Genomic DNA, 14919 nt, shown 5'->3' on the forward strand with positions numbered 1-14919 from the left:
CTCACAGCAGCGTTAACTAGTTTTTGTGTAATACAAATTTTCACAACTTTCAAAAAGTGTAAAAAAATAGATAATGGCAGTTGGAAGAGAGAAAGTTGTCAACTTTGTCACAGCCGCGCTATTAGAAACACCCTCACTGGCCTCACAGTCAACCACGGTAACCAAGGAGACAAACGAGTGGTGGGAATCTGAACAAAGAAGACATGCCGGCATGACAAATGAAAATCGACTAACCAAACTAAACAGAACAGAATGGTGACATAAATAGACTCGATATTCAAAACAATATGTGGAATTAATGAATGCATATGTATAATTGTATAATGTAGCTTATGTTTTTAATTGCATTTACTTCTGAGACTTTAATAACAGGTGTTGTGTCGAATTTCGACTGCCGGCCAGAATTCTACTGCAATTTTAATGAGTGTGATCATTTTCCCTTTCACTTTTCTTTATTTTAAAACATTTTTTATGTAGTTATTGCATTTGGTGGTCACAAGTTAATTTGCGGATCTTTTATGTCGGATACGACTGACTAATATTGAGTAGCCTAAATCTTGTATACGATTCCTAAAGGTTTTGCATCTACAGCACACATTACAGACATTGATGCACAAACGTGGATATGATCTACATGTCTAAAGTATATCGAATAAATCTGTCCATAACACCCCCATCCCTCCCACTGTTCAAGACAGGGTTACAGCCTTGTTGAGGGGGCTTGACAATTTTTTTCTCTGCAAAAGGCTGGCCCAGCAGAAAAAGTTTGGGAACCACTGATCTAGCCTAAAGCAAGGCAGGTTTGTGCAGGTTTGTAAAGTGTAGATAAATCAAGTGTGTCATCAACAGGCCCATACAGGAACTGCTGGCAGAGAAAAATCAACTTATTATATGTCTAAAGTACACCCAATCAGTTTTCTGACAGACAGATACAGCATATAGAAAGATCCAATGTTCATTGTCAGTAAATCTACTATTTTTTTCCTTTATTCTTAAACTGTTCCTTTAAGGACACCTACTAATCCCCCAAAGGATACTCCCCCTGTCCTTTGACAATCAGTTTTATGTATCTTTGTTCCTAACATTTTTAAGGAGGGACCAGAGAGTATAAATTCCCTATGCTGATACCAACAACTGCATTGCTTAGAGATCCATTCCTCTTACAGGTAACTTTTACAGACATGCTCCATCCATCGTTGTTGTAGTGATTCTTGCATTTTGTTACTTTTGTATTATTTTTCAGACAAATTTGAAATTTGTTATTTCTTTACAGGCTAAGGACAATGAACATGGCTTGCAGAAGACGAGTAACCCCCGAAGGTGAGTAAAAGTATAGTAATTGTTTTTGACCAATAAAATGTAATCAAAATCTCTCTAAGTCTTCACAAATGTACAGTACATGCTTAATGTTGTGGTATTTGACACAAGCCTGTGCAAAACCATTATGTGGTAAGTAATACATTTGTAATTTAATAGAAGTGATGGAAGAAAATCAACTCAGCTTCTTTCAGGAGCTTCTTCCATCGGCTGAGCGTACGGCTTTGCTCTACCATCTCTCCTATCTCTGTTTGGCTAAGTTCCCCAAGTTGGAGAGGGTTCTCAGAGAGTGTGCTCTTGAAACCCAGAATCTCTTTGCCTCCTCTGAGGCTCTTCTGCAGAAGGTAAAGCCAATGTTCTTCTGACTTTCTCTTATTGAAGTCAAACTAAAGAGGCAGATTAAAAGACAATATTATTAACAGTATCTAGGATAGATTTGTATTGAATTTGAATACAGGTACAAAATAAGAAGAATTTCAAGGGATAGCTTTGAAATGCATTGAAATGAATAGAAATGTTGTGAGTGTAGCTTGTAATAATGCATTTGATTTTTCTGCATGAGTTACTCATTATTGTGTTTTCTTGCACACAGCAAATGAGGTCTTTTTTTGTATAAAACATTAATGTCTGAAATATTTCACTGTAATTAATAACTTAATTTTCATTTTATGCACCATTGGAGAAGAACATTTCATTTCAAGGTCACACAGGCTTTCATGAGTTTTATAGATTTTTGCTCTTTTGGGATAAGAGAAAAAGATAGCTTTTGGACATTTTAGATCATTTCTCTCATTTTCAGTAGGTCCAGTAGTAGCTATCAGCAGCAGAAAAACAATGTCCATTGAATTTAATACAGATCTGATATGCAAAATAAAGTTATTTTTATCTAACTCTGTTAGACTTTCTGTCTTCTGGTGGAGATAAGGGGAATGATAGTTATAAAATATTTATGATAAATGTTTGACATTACACATTATTACAGATTCCCTCATCCACCTGCATATTTTGGTTTGAAATCAGCAAAATTCATCAAAAGGAAATGACCTTGGTGGACAATTAATTATGAACATTGAATAACTTAATTATCTATAATGGAACTTAACTATCGAATATAAAATTAGCCTATTTATTTAAGTTGGCTCAAAAATCTAAGGGGGCACATGCAAGGACATAACATGTAAACATCTTGCTGTCTTTTAGTGTGTGGACACAAGTAACCAAATGGTTTACTCACTGTTCCCTCGACTGAAACTCGCTGTTGAAAATAATGAAAACATTCAGACTACAAATTCTTTGGAAAAAGCAAGAGAATGGATCGCAGAAATTGTTAACGGAGTGGAAGAGATGGTGGACAGGTAAAAGTGTAGGAAATGTTTCAAAGTGTTACACATCAAAAGCATTATGATATATATGAACCTATGGCGCTTTTCCACTACACAGTACCAGCTCGCCTCGCCTCGACTCTGTTTGGTTTTCCACTGTGCAGTGGCGAGGTTTCACAAAAACTTAAGAGTATGGCATTCCCTCTGGGCATACATAGAACAACGATTACCGAACGATATACCTCACATTAAACCAAACAAAATGCACGATGCACTATTAACTCTATTGCACTATTAATTAAAACTCACAATGAACAGCATTATATAAAAACACATGCCTTAAATGCATAAATATCTCGTTATTTCGAAATAATAAGGGCACATTCTAACATGCATTAAGCCACATTTAGCGTTCTTATAATGGTTTTCAATTGGGAGGAAAATGCTTAACGTAAAATTAAACGCGTTGCGTTGATATTCTGGACTCATCTGATTTTTTGTATACTTTATTATAATTTTAGTGTCAAAATGATTAATAAATGCATACAATAAATGATAACAATTATCCGTGAACTTGATAAATGTTGCAAATGTTATCCACAAACAAATTGCTTTCAACTTATGTGTGCAAAATTCAGAATTCAAAGAAAGTGCAGGAATTTGCACAAATAGAGACATTTTTGTGAATAAACTGTTTTATTTTGTATTAGTGATATAATAATGACGCGTGCATTTATTGACGTCTTCTCTGAGTCGAACTCATTTGAGTGTATTCGGCAACGTGTAAACGTTATTCTGGGCTCATCGGGGTGTTCTCACCGGGGGGGGGGGGGGGGGGGGGTTGTATAGTATAGGCTAGTTTATTGGTATGTTTAGTCAGTTAATAACAATAAATCTGCTAACTAATCTGCAATAAAAACTAACATTACAGTCCTCTTTTTTTTTATCGCTGCTGCTTCCATTCTCCCAATTATTTAATTTCTTCGTCAAAAAAAAATTGGTCTGTTTCTTTTCATGTTTACTCCATAACGTTATCTGACAGCTAGGCTAATCAAAAAGACGCGCTCCCTCTACAATTTTATTTTTAATTTTATAATTAAATAAATAATTTATAATTTTTAATTTTTAATTTTTATAATAATACTTTTGCAATAATGTAAACATGTACAATACATTTATGTGTTCATTTAAAACCTGTCATTGTGTTTTCGACGTTGTTAAAATAATAATAAATACGTTGTTTTTTTTCTGAAGTAGATCCAATCAGAGAAGTCGGCGTTCAGATCAGAGCCAGCAGCACTCATCGTGAATGGTCACTTATCTCGTTTTTTGCCTTCGGATTTATTATCAAATGAATATTATAACACTTTTTGTGCAATTTTATTGCACTTAAGTATGAAGTATAGCAAGAGTAGGAAAAGTCACAAAGTCTCATGCCGTTTGGATGAAAGGAATTTCATAAATAAATAAATAAGCCCAGATTTTACAGTGGGAAACCGTGTTGATTTGCTTTATGTAAACAACTGCATGACAAAGAACTACACAGATGCATATATAAACAATCTATCAATAAATGCACACACGTTGGATTTCATGGTTGCTTTTGTTCTGACGCTGACCGTCTGACGCTGCGGAGAGGAGGAGCCGGTTTTTATATGACTTTTAAAGGTGACTCGCTGGATGGAAATTTAGTAGGGTTAAAGCCCTCCTAAAATCTTTAACGAACACCATCATTAGCTGATGTTTTATCTGAACTCTGACAGCTAGGGTATGGCAACTGCCATACTCTGCCATACGCAAACGCCGCCCCTGTAATAACCCAGCTTCCAGGTACTTTTTTTCGTACCACCTCCGGCGAGGTTCTAAGCGAGCTGAGGCCAAAGAGTATAGGCTTGTTCGACTTGAACCGGCGCTGCACAGACCGATCGGTGAATGACATCAAAGTACCGCGAGAGCGAATAGAAAGTAGACGGCTCCTGTATGCTTTTGAATTGCTCTCGCGGTACTTTGATGTCATAAACCGATCGGTCTGTGCAGCGCCGGTTCAAGTCGAACAAGCCTAATAGAAGTACCAAGAGGCGAAACTCCGTTGCAGTTTTGACAACAGCCACTAGGTGGCGCTTCGGTAGCGCGGCCGCCATTTTGGACTGAACCAACGGCTTTACCGTTAGCACAACTACCGTATACAGCATTAACATTGTGTCTGGAAATATTTGGAAACAAAGAAAACAGTGTTCTGCCATCAACTGCAACAACTACCAGTGTACAACCAATCAACTAGCATTTCATAGATTAGATCCAGAGAGGTAAAGTAGAAAAGGTTTTTATTAACGTTAAAGTGAGCTAACGTCAACGATAACACTACAGGTGCTGTAACGTTAATGTAAGCTATCCCATAACCGCAGTAACAGTTTGCTAACGTTATGTATTTGGTCGAAATTGAGTCAAGACTCAAAGTGGGCTTTTTAAATCACATACTTTCAGAGATATATGAACACCTAACCTGGCGAATGACCGCTTTATTAATTCATTGTTATCACTAAATTAACCCTTTAACTGTCACCTTTTTTTTGCATAAACATGAAAATCACTATCCAAACTTAAATGGTTGTAATTCAAGAATGCTTTGGAATATAGACATATGGTTGGTCTTGTTTTAAAGAAGACATTTGTCAGATTATTGTTGAAGTGAAATAAATTAGGAAAGTAAAACAGAAAAAAGTTATATAAGTTTCGAATATGAAAGTTCTCTTACGAGAGGTTCTCTCGTATTGCGTAAGCTAGCTTACGCTGCGGGAAAGTCTCCTTTCACGAGATACTGAAGCCAAAAATTATCCTAATTTTTTAAACTTTGTCAACGCAGTGCGGCAGCCTGCAGACCTAGGGCAAGCGAGTCGCGTGCCCATTGGCTGCTCTGCGGCAACTGCAGCAGCCTATGGCTGAGCCTTGCGCGTGACGTCACGTCCAATGAGCGCGCTTGGCGCGCTTAGTGCGTCACAGCCCGTCATTAGGGGTGTGGCTTAGAGTATATAAGCAAGGAACAGAGGCTGCTTCGCTGATTTCTGTCTCTTCAGCGAAGCTCTTCGCATCGCTGATCTCCGAGGAAGCCGCCGTTGAATCCAGCGACCAGCACGCCGAGGATCTCAGCCTGAGGACGCCGGCCGCTCGCCGCCTTCAGCCTTCCCTGCCTGCTGCGCCATCCGGCCTTATATCCTTTTCTGCTCTGTTTTGTGTGTGTGTGTGTGTCCGCCGCGACACACTTGCATCTAAAAGAGCGCGAGGCGTTGTTTCAAATGCCTCGCACATCCTGTGGCTCGTGCAGAGCCTCGCTCAGCGACGGAGACCGCCACGTGCTGTGCGCTCTCTGCCTGGGTTTTGACCACGCTGTTCGCGCTCTCTCCGAGGGCGGCTGCGAACAGTGTGAAGATTTACCGATGTCGACCCTACGGGCTCGACTCGCTAAATTCGAAGACACTCCATCTTCTCCGGCCGCTTCTTCCGGGCCACGAAAGAAAAAACGTCGCTCTCAAAGGCCGCCGGAACTGGACGCTACAGCTGAGCGCTCGCCGGAACCTCTCCCGCGAGCCTCGCTCTCTCCTTCCCCCCCACCCTTCTCCGACGCGCAGCGGCCGGCCACTGCCCGCACTGCCGTCGCCCTGGGGGATGATGCAGATGATGCCGCTGACAGCTGCTCTCTGCTCGCGTCTGACAGCGAGGAGTGGTCGGGCTCTCACCGCTCCGCCCCCTCTACTATGGAGTCTTCTCGAACCCGCGCTAGTGTTGACGCAGAGCTTCTCCGCCTCCTCACTTTAGCGGTCGAGAGAATGGGACTGGATTGGTCTCCACCTAAGGAGCCGGAGCCCAATCGCCTTGACGGGTTTTTTCTGCCTAGCCGCCGCCCTGCGCCTGCCTCTAGGTCAGCACCCTTCCTGCCTGAGCTCCACGCCGAGCTCTCTAAGTCCTGGAACGCTCCGTTCTCCACCAGACTCCGCTCGCCAGTCTCCTCGGCTCTCTCCCAGGTGGACGGAGCCGCCGAGAACGGCTATAACGGCATCCCCGCCGTTGAGGATGCTGTGGCAACGCACCTTTGCCCGCCGTCTGCTAGATGGCGCTCAAAGTCTGCCCTGCCGTCTAAAGCCTGCAGGACCACCTCAGCTCTCGCCGGCCGCGCTTTCGCCGCCTCCGGCCAGGCTGCTTCCGCCCTGCACTCAATGGCTATTCTTCAGATCCTTCAAGCCGACCTCCTCCGTGAACTGGACGAGAAGGGCTCGGATCAGTCTGCCTTTACCGATCTCCGCAGCGCTACGGATCTCGCGCTGCGCGCTACCAAGACCGCTGCTCAAGCCATCGGCAGATCCATGGCCGCGCTCACCGTCATCGACAGACATCTATGGTTGACGCTCGCGGACATGAGTGAGTCAGAGCGCGCTGTGTTTCTGAACGCACCACTCTCGCCCACCGGCCTCTTTGGCCCTGCGGTCAGCGGAATTGTGGATCGGTTCTCTGAGGTACAGAAGGCGTCGCAGGCGATGGACCTCTTCCTGCCCCGCCGTTCGAGCTCAGCCACAGGCCGCCCTCAAACTCAGCCTCCTGTGCGCAGCTCTAACCAGCGCTCTTCCAGGCCCCCCAACGCTTCGCAGCGGCGCCAGGGCAATCGCCCCAGGTCGCGCTCGACCAGCCGTCACAGACCGCCGCCCCCACGGGGCCCGCGGTCCAAGATCGCGTTGAAGCCCGAGCCCGCGAAGTCCTCCTAGCATCCGCAAGGAGGAAAAGATGGTTGAGTCCCGCTACGGCCGGACCGCCATCAAAACGCACAGCTCTGTCAGTCCCCTATGTTCAGGCTACTGCAGCAGCACACACCGCAGCCAACGAGCCAGTAATTACACTCGCTCGCCTGCACACAAACGCCGTTTTCACGGCGACCCAGATAAATCTCAAAAAGAGTATAAGTGCTTTAAGTGTAGAAAATGTGCCCACACCCATGTGCTCACTGCTTCACACAAGTGCAATCCCCATGGTAACGCGCCCAGAGCGCTCTCTCATAAAGCGGCCTCACACCGCTCGAGCACTAAATGTAGTAAAAGTGCCCACACTTCCGTGCTCACAACTACTCGCTGCTCGCTCTGTCACTCAGTTACCTCAAATTGCTACGGCTCAAGCCGCAGGGGTTCTAAGTGTAGAAAAAGTGCCCACTCCCGTGTGCTCACTGCCTCACACAGACCAGGTTCCCATGGCAACGCGTCCAGAGCGCTATCTCTTAAAGCGGAAACTTTCCGCTCGAGCATCAAGTGTAGGAAATGTGCCCACAGCCCTGTGCTCACACCTGCCCACTGCCCGCTCTGCCAGACAGGTTGCAAACCTCATAAAGCCCCCAAACACTGGCCGTGTCATAAGTGCATATCCCGCGCCAGCTCACGAGCACGCGCGCCCACTTTCAGACACCATAATCCCCACGCCGCCCTCGCGCCTGGGTTGTTTGACAGCAGTTCACGCTCCATCGTCCAAGATCGAGCTACTAAATTCTGCACAGTCGGCCAGCCCTGTTCTTCTGCCCTCGTGTCCGAGCATCGGCGGCGCGCGCGCCGCCCCGTCTTCTCTGATACAGGTTCCCCATCCCGCGCAACGCGGCGATCTGAACCCAGAGACCATTCGACCCCTAGCTATGCATGCAAAAGCATGGGAGGCTATTCAGGGCGCGTCAGAATGGGTGCTCAACACCATAAGACACGGTTATTCGCTCCAATTTGCTCGTCGCCCTCCGCGCTTTCTAGCGCAGACGGAAACGAAAGTGAGTTTGGAAACAGCACATCTGCTTCAAGCAGAGATAACAAAGCTGCTGCGAAAAGGGGCCATAGAACAGGTGCATCCTTCTCTGAGCGAGTCAGGCTTTTACAGCCGTTACTTCCTCGTTCCCAAGAAGGACGGAGCATTAAGACCTATTTTAGATCTGAGACATCTGAACAAAGCCCTCATGAGACGGCCGTTCAGGATGATTACAACCAGACAGATCCTCGCGCAAATTCGCCCAGGAGACTGGTTTATCTCTCTCGATCTGAAGGACGCTTATTTCCAGATCCAGATAACTCCCCGTCACAGGCCATTTTTGAGATTCGCCTTCGACGGTCGAGCTTATCAATACACAGTCCTGCCGTTCGGCCTGTCTTTAGCACCCCGTACATTTACGAAATGCATGGACACGGCTCTCGCTCCCCTGAGGAGTCAGGGAATGCGAATTCTGAACTACTTGGACGATTGGCTCGTTCTAGCGCAGTCAGAGACAGAACTTGTGTCTCACAGAACAGCGCTACTCGACCACCTGGAGGTTTTGGGTCTAGCGGTCAACTGGACAAAGAGCTCGCTCTCGCCCCGGCAGTCGATTTCCTTTCTCGGAATAGAACTGGACTCGGTGGCGATGACGGCCAGATTGACGGAGCAGCGCGCGCGCCGCATCCAGCGCCTCGCTGCATCCTTCAAAGAAGGCAACCGGGTTCCCCTGAAGGCATTTCAGCGCATTCTGGGGCATATGGCCTCAGCTGCAGCAGTGCTTCAGTTGGGTTTACTGCGCATGCGCCCGCTTCAACGCTGGCTGAGAACGCGCGTATCCCATCGAGCCTGGGCGACCGGCGGCTCGCTAATCAGAGTGACTCAGGTCTGTGTCTCAGCCCTGCAGCCCTGGCTAGCAGCCGAATGGTATCACACGGGAGTGAATATGGGAGTGGTCTCACACCGGAAAGTTGTCTCTACAGACGCGTCCAGCCTAGGTTGGGGAGCGCTCTTCGAAGGCAGACCGGTCTTTGGCCACTGGTCAGACCAGGAGAATCTCCTACACATAAACTGTCTAGAGATGCTCGCGGTCGAGAAAGCGCTCATGCACTTCCTCCCTTTCCTCCGTGGTCACCATGTTCTAGTCCGCACGGACAACACTTCAGTAGTGGCCTATGTGAACCGCCAGGGCGGTGTCAGATCAAAGCAACTCTGCGCCCTGACGGAACGCCTCCTCGTATGGGCTCAGCACTCTCTGCGCTCTCTGAGAGCATCGCATGTGCCTGGCCATCTGAACGAGGGCCCCGACAGACTGTCCAGGGACAACGTTCCCCCTGGGGAGTGGTCTCTACACCCTCAAACAGTCCAGTCGCTGTGGCGCCGCTTTGGCAGAGCGAAAGTCGACCTCTTTGCGTCAATAGACAACGCACACTGCCCAGCGTTCTTTTCAAAGAGCGAGGACGCGCTGGCCCAGTCTTGGCCCAGCGGCCCGCTATATGCGTTTCCGCCAGTCTCTCTGCTGCCTCAGGTCATCGAGAGAGTCAGGAAAGCGCGCCACACAGTGCTCCTCATAGCCCCGTTCTGGGAGAACCAAGCTTGGCTCCCGGAACTCATACAATTGGCAGACTCAGCCCCCTGGCCGATTCCGGTGCGGAGAGACCTTCTCTCTCAAGCCCGCGGCTCGATTTGGCATCCCCACCCAGAGCACTGGTCTCTGCATGCGTGGAGCCTCAACAACTACATGCTGATCTACCAGAAGGGGTGATGAACACGATCATACAATCTAGAGCCCCCTCCACGAGGCGGCTCTACACGTCTAAATGGTCTGTGTTTAACAAATGGTGCACTACCAAAGGGCTCAATCCACAGACATGTGGGGTCTCACAAGTATTGTGTTTCCTTCAAGAGCTACTGGACGCGGGCAGGTCCCCCTCCACGCTCAAAGTCTATGTCGCGGCCATTTCAGCGCTCTCTGTGTCAGAGCCGGGCCGCGCATTAGGAAGGAACGAGTTGGTCATCCGCTTCCTTAGAGGAGCGAGGAGGATGAACCCCCCGCGACCCCCTTCGGTTCCTATGTGGGATCTTTCACTGGTCTTAGACGCACTGAAAGCACATCCCTTTGAACCCTTAGAAACTGTGGATATGAAATACCTCACGCTCAAAACCGTTTTTCTGATAGCACTGTCTTCAGTAAAACGTGTGGGAGACCTTCACGCGTTATCCACTAACGCTGCGTGCCTCGAGTTCGGACCTAATGACTCTAAAGTTATTCTCAGACCGAGGCATGGGTACGTCCCAAAAATTTTGGGCACTCCCTTCAGAGCGCAGGTCATTTCCCTTTCAGCCCTGCCGATTACTGGCTGCGAGGCAGATAGTCACCTCCTCTGCCCAGTTAGGGCGCTGAGAAGCTATATTTCGCGCTCCGCCGCCTTCAGGCGTTCAGAGCAGCTTTTTGTTTCGTTTGGTGGGCGCACCAAGGGTCTCGCCGCCTCGAAGCACACTCTGTCCAGATGGATAGTCGATGCTATCGCAGCTGCTTACGCATCTAAAAACCTGCAGTGCCCCTTGGGCATTCGGGCACACTCCACCAGAGGCATGGCCTCATCGTGGGCGTGGTCCAGTGGGATTCCCATTCATGACATTTGTGCAGCGGCGGGCTGGGCCTCCCCCTCCACATTTGTTAGGTTTTACAACCTGGATGTTCCCGCTTTGCAGGCCAAAGTGCTATCAGTCTAAGTCTCGCGTAAGCCAGCCCACTGTCTGTGCGCGGGCTACGCTGCTGATTTAGCTCTACTGGTTGAGCTACACTGTATGGAAGTGTTAGTTGGACCGGCTGTGCCGCTCCCTGCCCCATATTATGTGCTTGTGTACTGTGGTATCTGGCCGCCCAGCTCCGTTTCGCGTTCCCTGGGCTTCCCACGGGATTCATTCAGGATGCTGGGCGCGCGCACGGCGTTGACAAAGGTGTTCCCGCAGCGTAAGCTAGCTTACGCAATACGAGAGAACCTCTCGTAAGAGAACGTACTCGGTTACTAACGTAACCTCTGTTCTCTCTAGAGAGGGAACGAGTATTGCGTAACCCGCCGTGCTCTCGCCACGAGCTCATTTTCGCTTCATGCGACAGAAACCAGCGAAGCAGCCTCTGTTCCTTGCTTATATACTCTAAGCCACACCCCTAATGACGGGCTGTGACGCACTAAGCGCGCCAAGCGCGCTCATTGGACGTGACGTCACGCGCAAGGCTCAGCCATAGGCTGCTGCAGTTGCCGCAGAGCAGCCAATGGGCACGCGACTCGCTTGCCCTAGGTCTGCAGGCTGCCGCACTGCGTTGACAAAGTTTAAAAAATTAGGATAATTTTTGGCTTCAGTATCTCGTGAAAGGAGACTTTCCCGCAGCGTAAGCTAGCTTACGCAATACTCGTTCCCTCTCTAGAGAGAACAGAGGTTACGTTAGTAACCGAGTACGTTTCGTTTATATATGAACCGGTATCGTTCATTTCTATGACAGCTGTGTTGCGTTCAGTCCAAGATGGCGGAGCTGCAGCTCTGCGCATGGGTGCGTTTGTTGCAATGGAACGTTCTATTGAGTTTCGCCTCTTGGTACTTCTATACTCTTTGCTGAGGCGATACTAAAACGGAGGCTCTCAACGACGGCGGTCGCATTTTTTTACCCTCCTCTCCCTTATCTCCCCTGCTTTGCTCCTCTCGTCTCGTCTAGTCTACTGTCTTGTACTTTGAGAGACTCTCTCTGCACTGCTCTCCAAACTAAGAAATTATGGATTTGATCAACTATCAAATGGCTGCAGGACCGGATGGCTGCTTGCCTGTGCTGGGTTACCTCCACCCCCCACTCCCCTCCCCTCCCCTCCCCTCCCCTGTTGCAAGTCTTGTGTGTTCATGTTGTTTACTGATTATGTGCTAATGTTGCTGAGGTGTTTTTTACTGTTCCCAAACTGTACTCCTTACAGAAGCATAGTCTGGGGGTTGCCTTTTTTTCTCCTCACCTCTCCTCATGTTATGCTGTATTTTTTTCCTCAATGCTCTGTCTTCCTGTTCTGTCTACCCCCTTGTCATATTGTATGTATGTTTGTATGGACAGGTTGATGGCTAATTTCGCTGGTACTTGTGACTAAGTGACAATAAAGGCTACTACTACTGCTAAAATGTGACGTGAAAACACGGCAGACTGCTGATTGGTCAGAGAGAAACGTCACTATTCACTGCGTCATCATTGCACGCGCCAGACGGAGTATCCTGAATAAAAAACAGCAAAAACAAAAACAAAAACATCCAAAAACAGCATACACTCGATTTCCTCCATTGTCCTGTGTGTGTGGGTAACGGGTGTGTCTCGCGCGTTGCGCGTAAAAGATTAAGTCACGGCAGTTTCCTGCGGCGTCGCTATGACGACCCGGTACTATTGTGGAGGTACTATCTGCAATGGAAAACGGAGCGAAAAGCGAGCCGAGTCGAGTTGAGCTGGTACTGGTAATGGAAAAGCGCCTCTACAGAACAAAGTTTACTGTGATTGAACTGAAGGTTTATCTGAAATCTGTCATTATCAGATATGAGAAACACAACCGCAGTGTGGCTTCCTGCACCAGTGATGTGATTCTTGAAAAGGCTGAGGCTGAAAAAAAATGTGCACAAACTTCCAAGGAGATAGAGGCTCTAGAGAAGGTGGTGAGAGATCTTCAGATGGAACTGAGGAAAACCTTAGAGGAAATCGGACAAATTGAGTCAAAGATAAACCGGTGTCAGGCCAGATCTGCTCGTGGAAGAATGTTTGGTTTGTTTTTCCTGGCTGTCATTGTGCCATTTGTTGGACACATTCTTAAATCCATTTTTGAAGCTAAACCTGCACAAAACCAGGCTCTCGCTAATGAAAAAGCTCAACTCGTTGCTCAGAAGTCAAACCTGAAAAGCCAGGAGCACAATATCCAAGTCAGGCTGACTGATGTTCAGCTGAAGTTGGCAAACAAGAAGACGGAAAAGGGTGAGATTCTTTCAAGATCTCTGTGTGCCAATGGTCAAAAACCTCAGAGTGATCTCTCATAATTAATGTCTGCTTCATATTGTTTTTCAAGGTTCAATACCCGAAACTGTCCATCTGAGCGATGTCCAAAAGTACCTTTATCAAATCCAACAAACTCTGCTTAAGCAAAATATGTTCTGGAAATCAGTGCTAGTATTTCTGGAATCTCTCAAAAGCGAGACCTTTTCTAATGAACACTTCATTGAGGAGAATGAACTGAAGGAAATTGTTCTGATGCATTTTGATTTAGCGCAAAAGGTAACTTATCAACTTATGTCATTTGTAAACGTTCAGTTGCAGATTATGACAGTTAATTTCATTGCATTTTCTATGTTGTGATTCATTTTGTATCTCAAATCTTTCAGAATTGGAAGGTCTTTGGTGAATCCTGTCTGACGGCAAAGTGGGCCTTTAGCTTGCAGAATAAGGATGCGTATAAGTTCCTGGAGTTCAACCCATCTTCATTGTCACCACAGGAATGGAAAAGGCGGTATGACATTGCATTAGCAGATCTTACCAAAATAGGTACTGCCATCGGTGCACATTAGCCAATGATGGCTGCCATTACTTTACAGTACATAGGAGTACATACAACTTACACATTTAGATGTTTTAATACAAAGCTGCGTTCAAACTGTCGCTGGCTAACTGTGGTCCTCGTAAAGTATATGAATGACAATCATAGATGTCATTCCATGTTGAAGACATCTTTTTTTCTTTTTTTTTTGGAATCCATTTTCTTTCCACTAAACATTTTGGAGGGAAAAGATTATAAAATCAGCATATGTATAATATAAAAGAGAAACAACATAAAAAATTTTTTTTTTTTTTGAAAAAAGCATCTTTAGATTTATAGAATTGCTGTGGTACTATATGATACATTTATGTAAAAATAGGGTTCCACTTTATTTCGATAGTCCACTTTAGACTAACTATACTATACTACTAACTAACTATGATATAGTCAGTAGAATATCTGTTGGGGGAGCATCAAAATAAAGTGTTATCAGATTTAAGCATACAGTCTATTAATAATCTAATGACAGTTAGTTGACATGTAGTTGCAAAGTTACTTATAGTTAGTAGAATGTCTAAAGTGGACTATTGAAATAAAGTGTTACCAAAAATAGTAAAGCCAAAATCTTGATTAATATTGTATAATTTGAAATGCCTGTTTGTGTGTGTATGTGTAAAAAAATAAAATAATAAATGGACAAAAAAACATATTGGATACATGTTCCTTGAGGTTCACTTATAATGAATATATATATATCCAAGCAACCCCTTTTTAGAGCTTGATTAAAGAAATGTTTTGTTTATAATGAGGAGGACATTTTAAGCTATGAAACGTGCAGGATGTTTTGCAGGACAAAGACCTTTTATACTATATGTCAAAAGATCAAAGAAAAATTTGGTTTCTCATGTCATGAGCCAAGAGTGCAAGCTGCCGCCTCCTGACGCTGCTAATAGGGCTACGTTTAA

The 14919-nt window shown here is 46.1% G+C and overlaps 1 protein-coding gene across 2 annotated transcripts; it reads left to right on the forward strand.

Annotated features, from left to right (window-relative positions):
* The first annotated feature begins 1007 nt into the window (after positions 1-1007).
* Positions 1008-14648, forward strand: LOC311283583 (uncharacterized protein). Of its 2 annotated transcripts, none has more exons than XM_084398093.1 (7): positions 1008-1166; positions 1274-1320; positions 1480-1661; positions 2518-2672; positions 12968-13398; positions 13490-13695; positions 13803-14648. In XM_084398093.1, the coding sequence occupies exons 2-7, from the start codon at positions 1284-1286 to the stop codon at positions 13983-13985; spliced, it is 1194 nt and encodes a 397-aa protein (XP_084254219.1). In that variant the 5' UTR covers positions 1008-1166; positions 1274-1283; the 3' UTR covers positions 13986-14648. The 2 variants fall into 2 exon arrangements, with proteins under 2 accessions (XP_084254219.1, XP_084254218.1); XM_084398092.1 differs by having other exon boundaries at positions 1009-1166; positions 1477-1661.
* Positions 14649-14919: the final 271 nt, after the last annotated feature.

This window comes from Rutilus rutilus (assembly GCF_951802725.1).
Source record: "Rutilus rutilus genome assembly, chromosome: 23".
Lineage (NCBI taxonomy): Eukaryota > Metazoa > Chordata > Actinopteri > Cypriniformes > Leuciscidae > Rutilus > Rutilus rutilus.

Coding starts and splice junctions, on each gene's coding strand:
- LOC311283583 (XM_084398092.1), top strand. CDS start 1,284: ATGAACATGGCTTGCAGAAGACGAGTAACCCCCGAAG. Junction 1,662..2,517: donor CTGAGGCTCTTCTGCAGAAG/GTAAAGCCAATG, acceptor GCTGTCTTTTAG/TGTGTGGACACAAGTAACCA. Junction 13,399..13,489: donor AAACAAGAAGACGGAAAAGG/GTGAGATTCTTT, acceptor TTGTTTTTCAAG/GTTCAATACCCGAAACTGTC.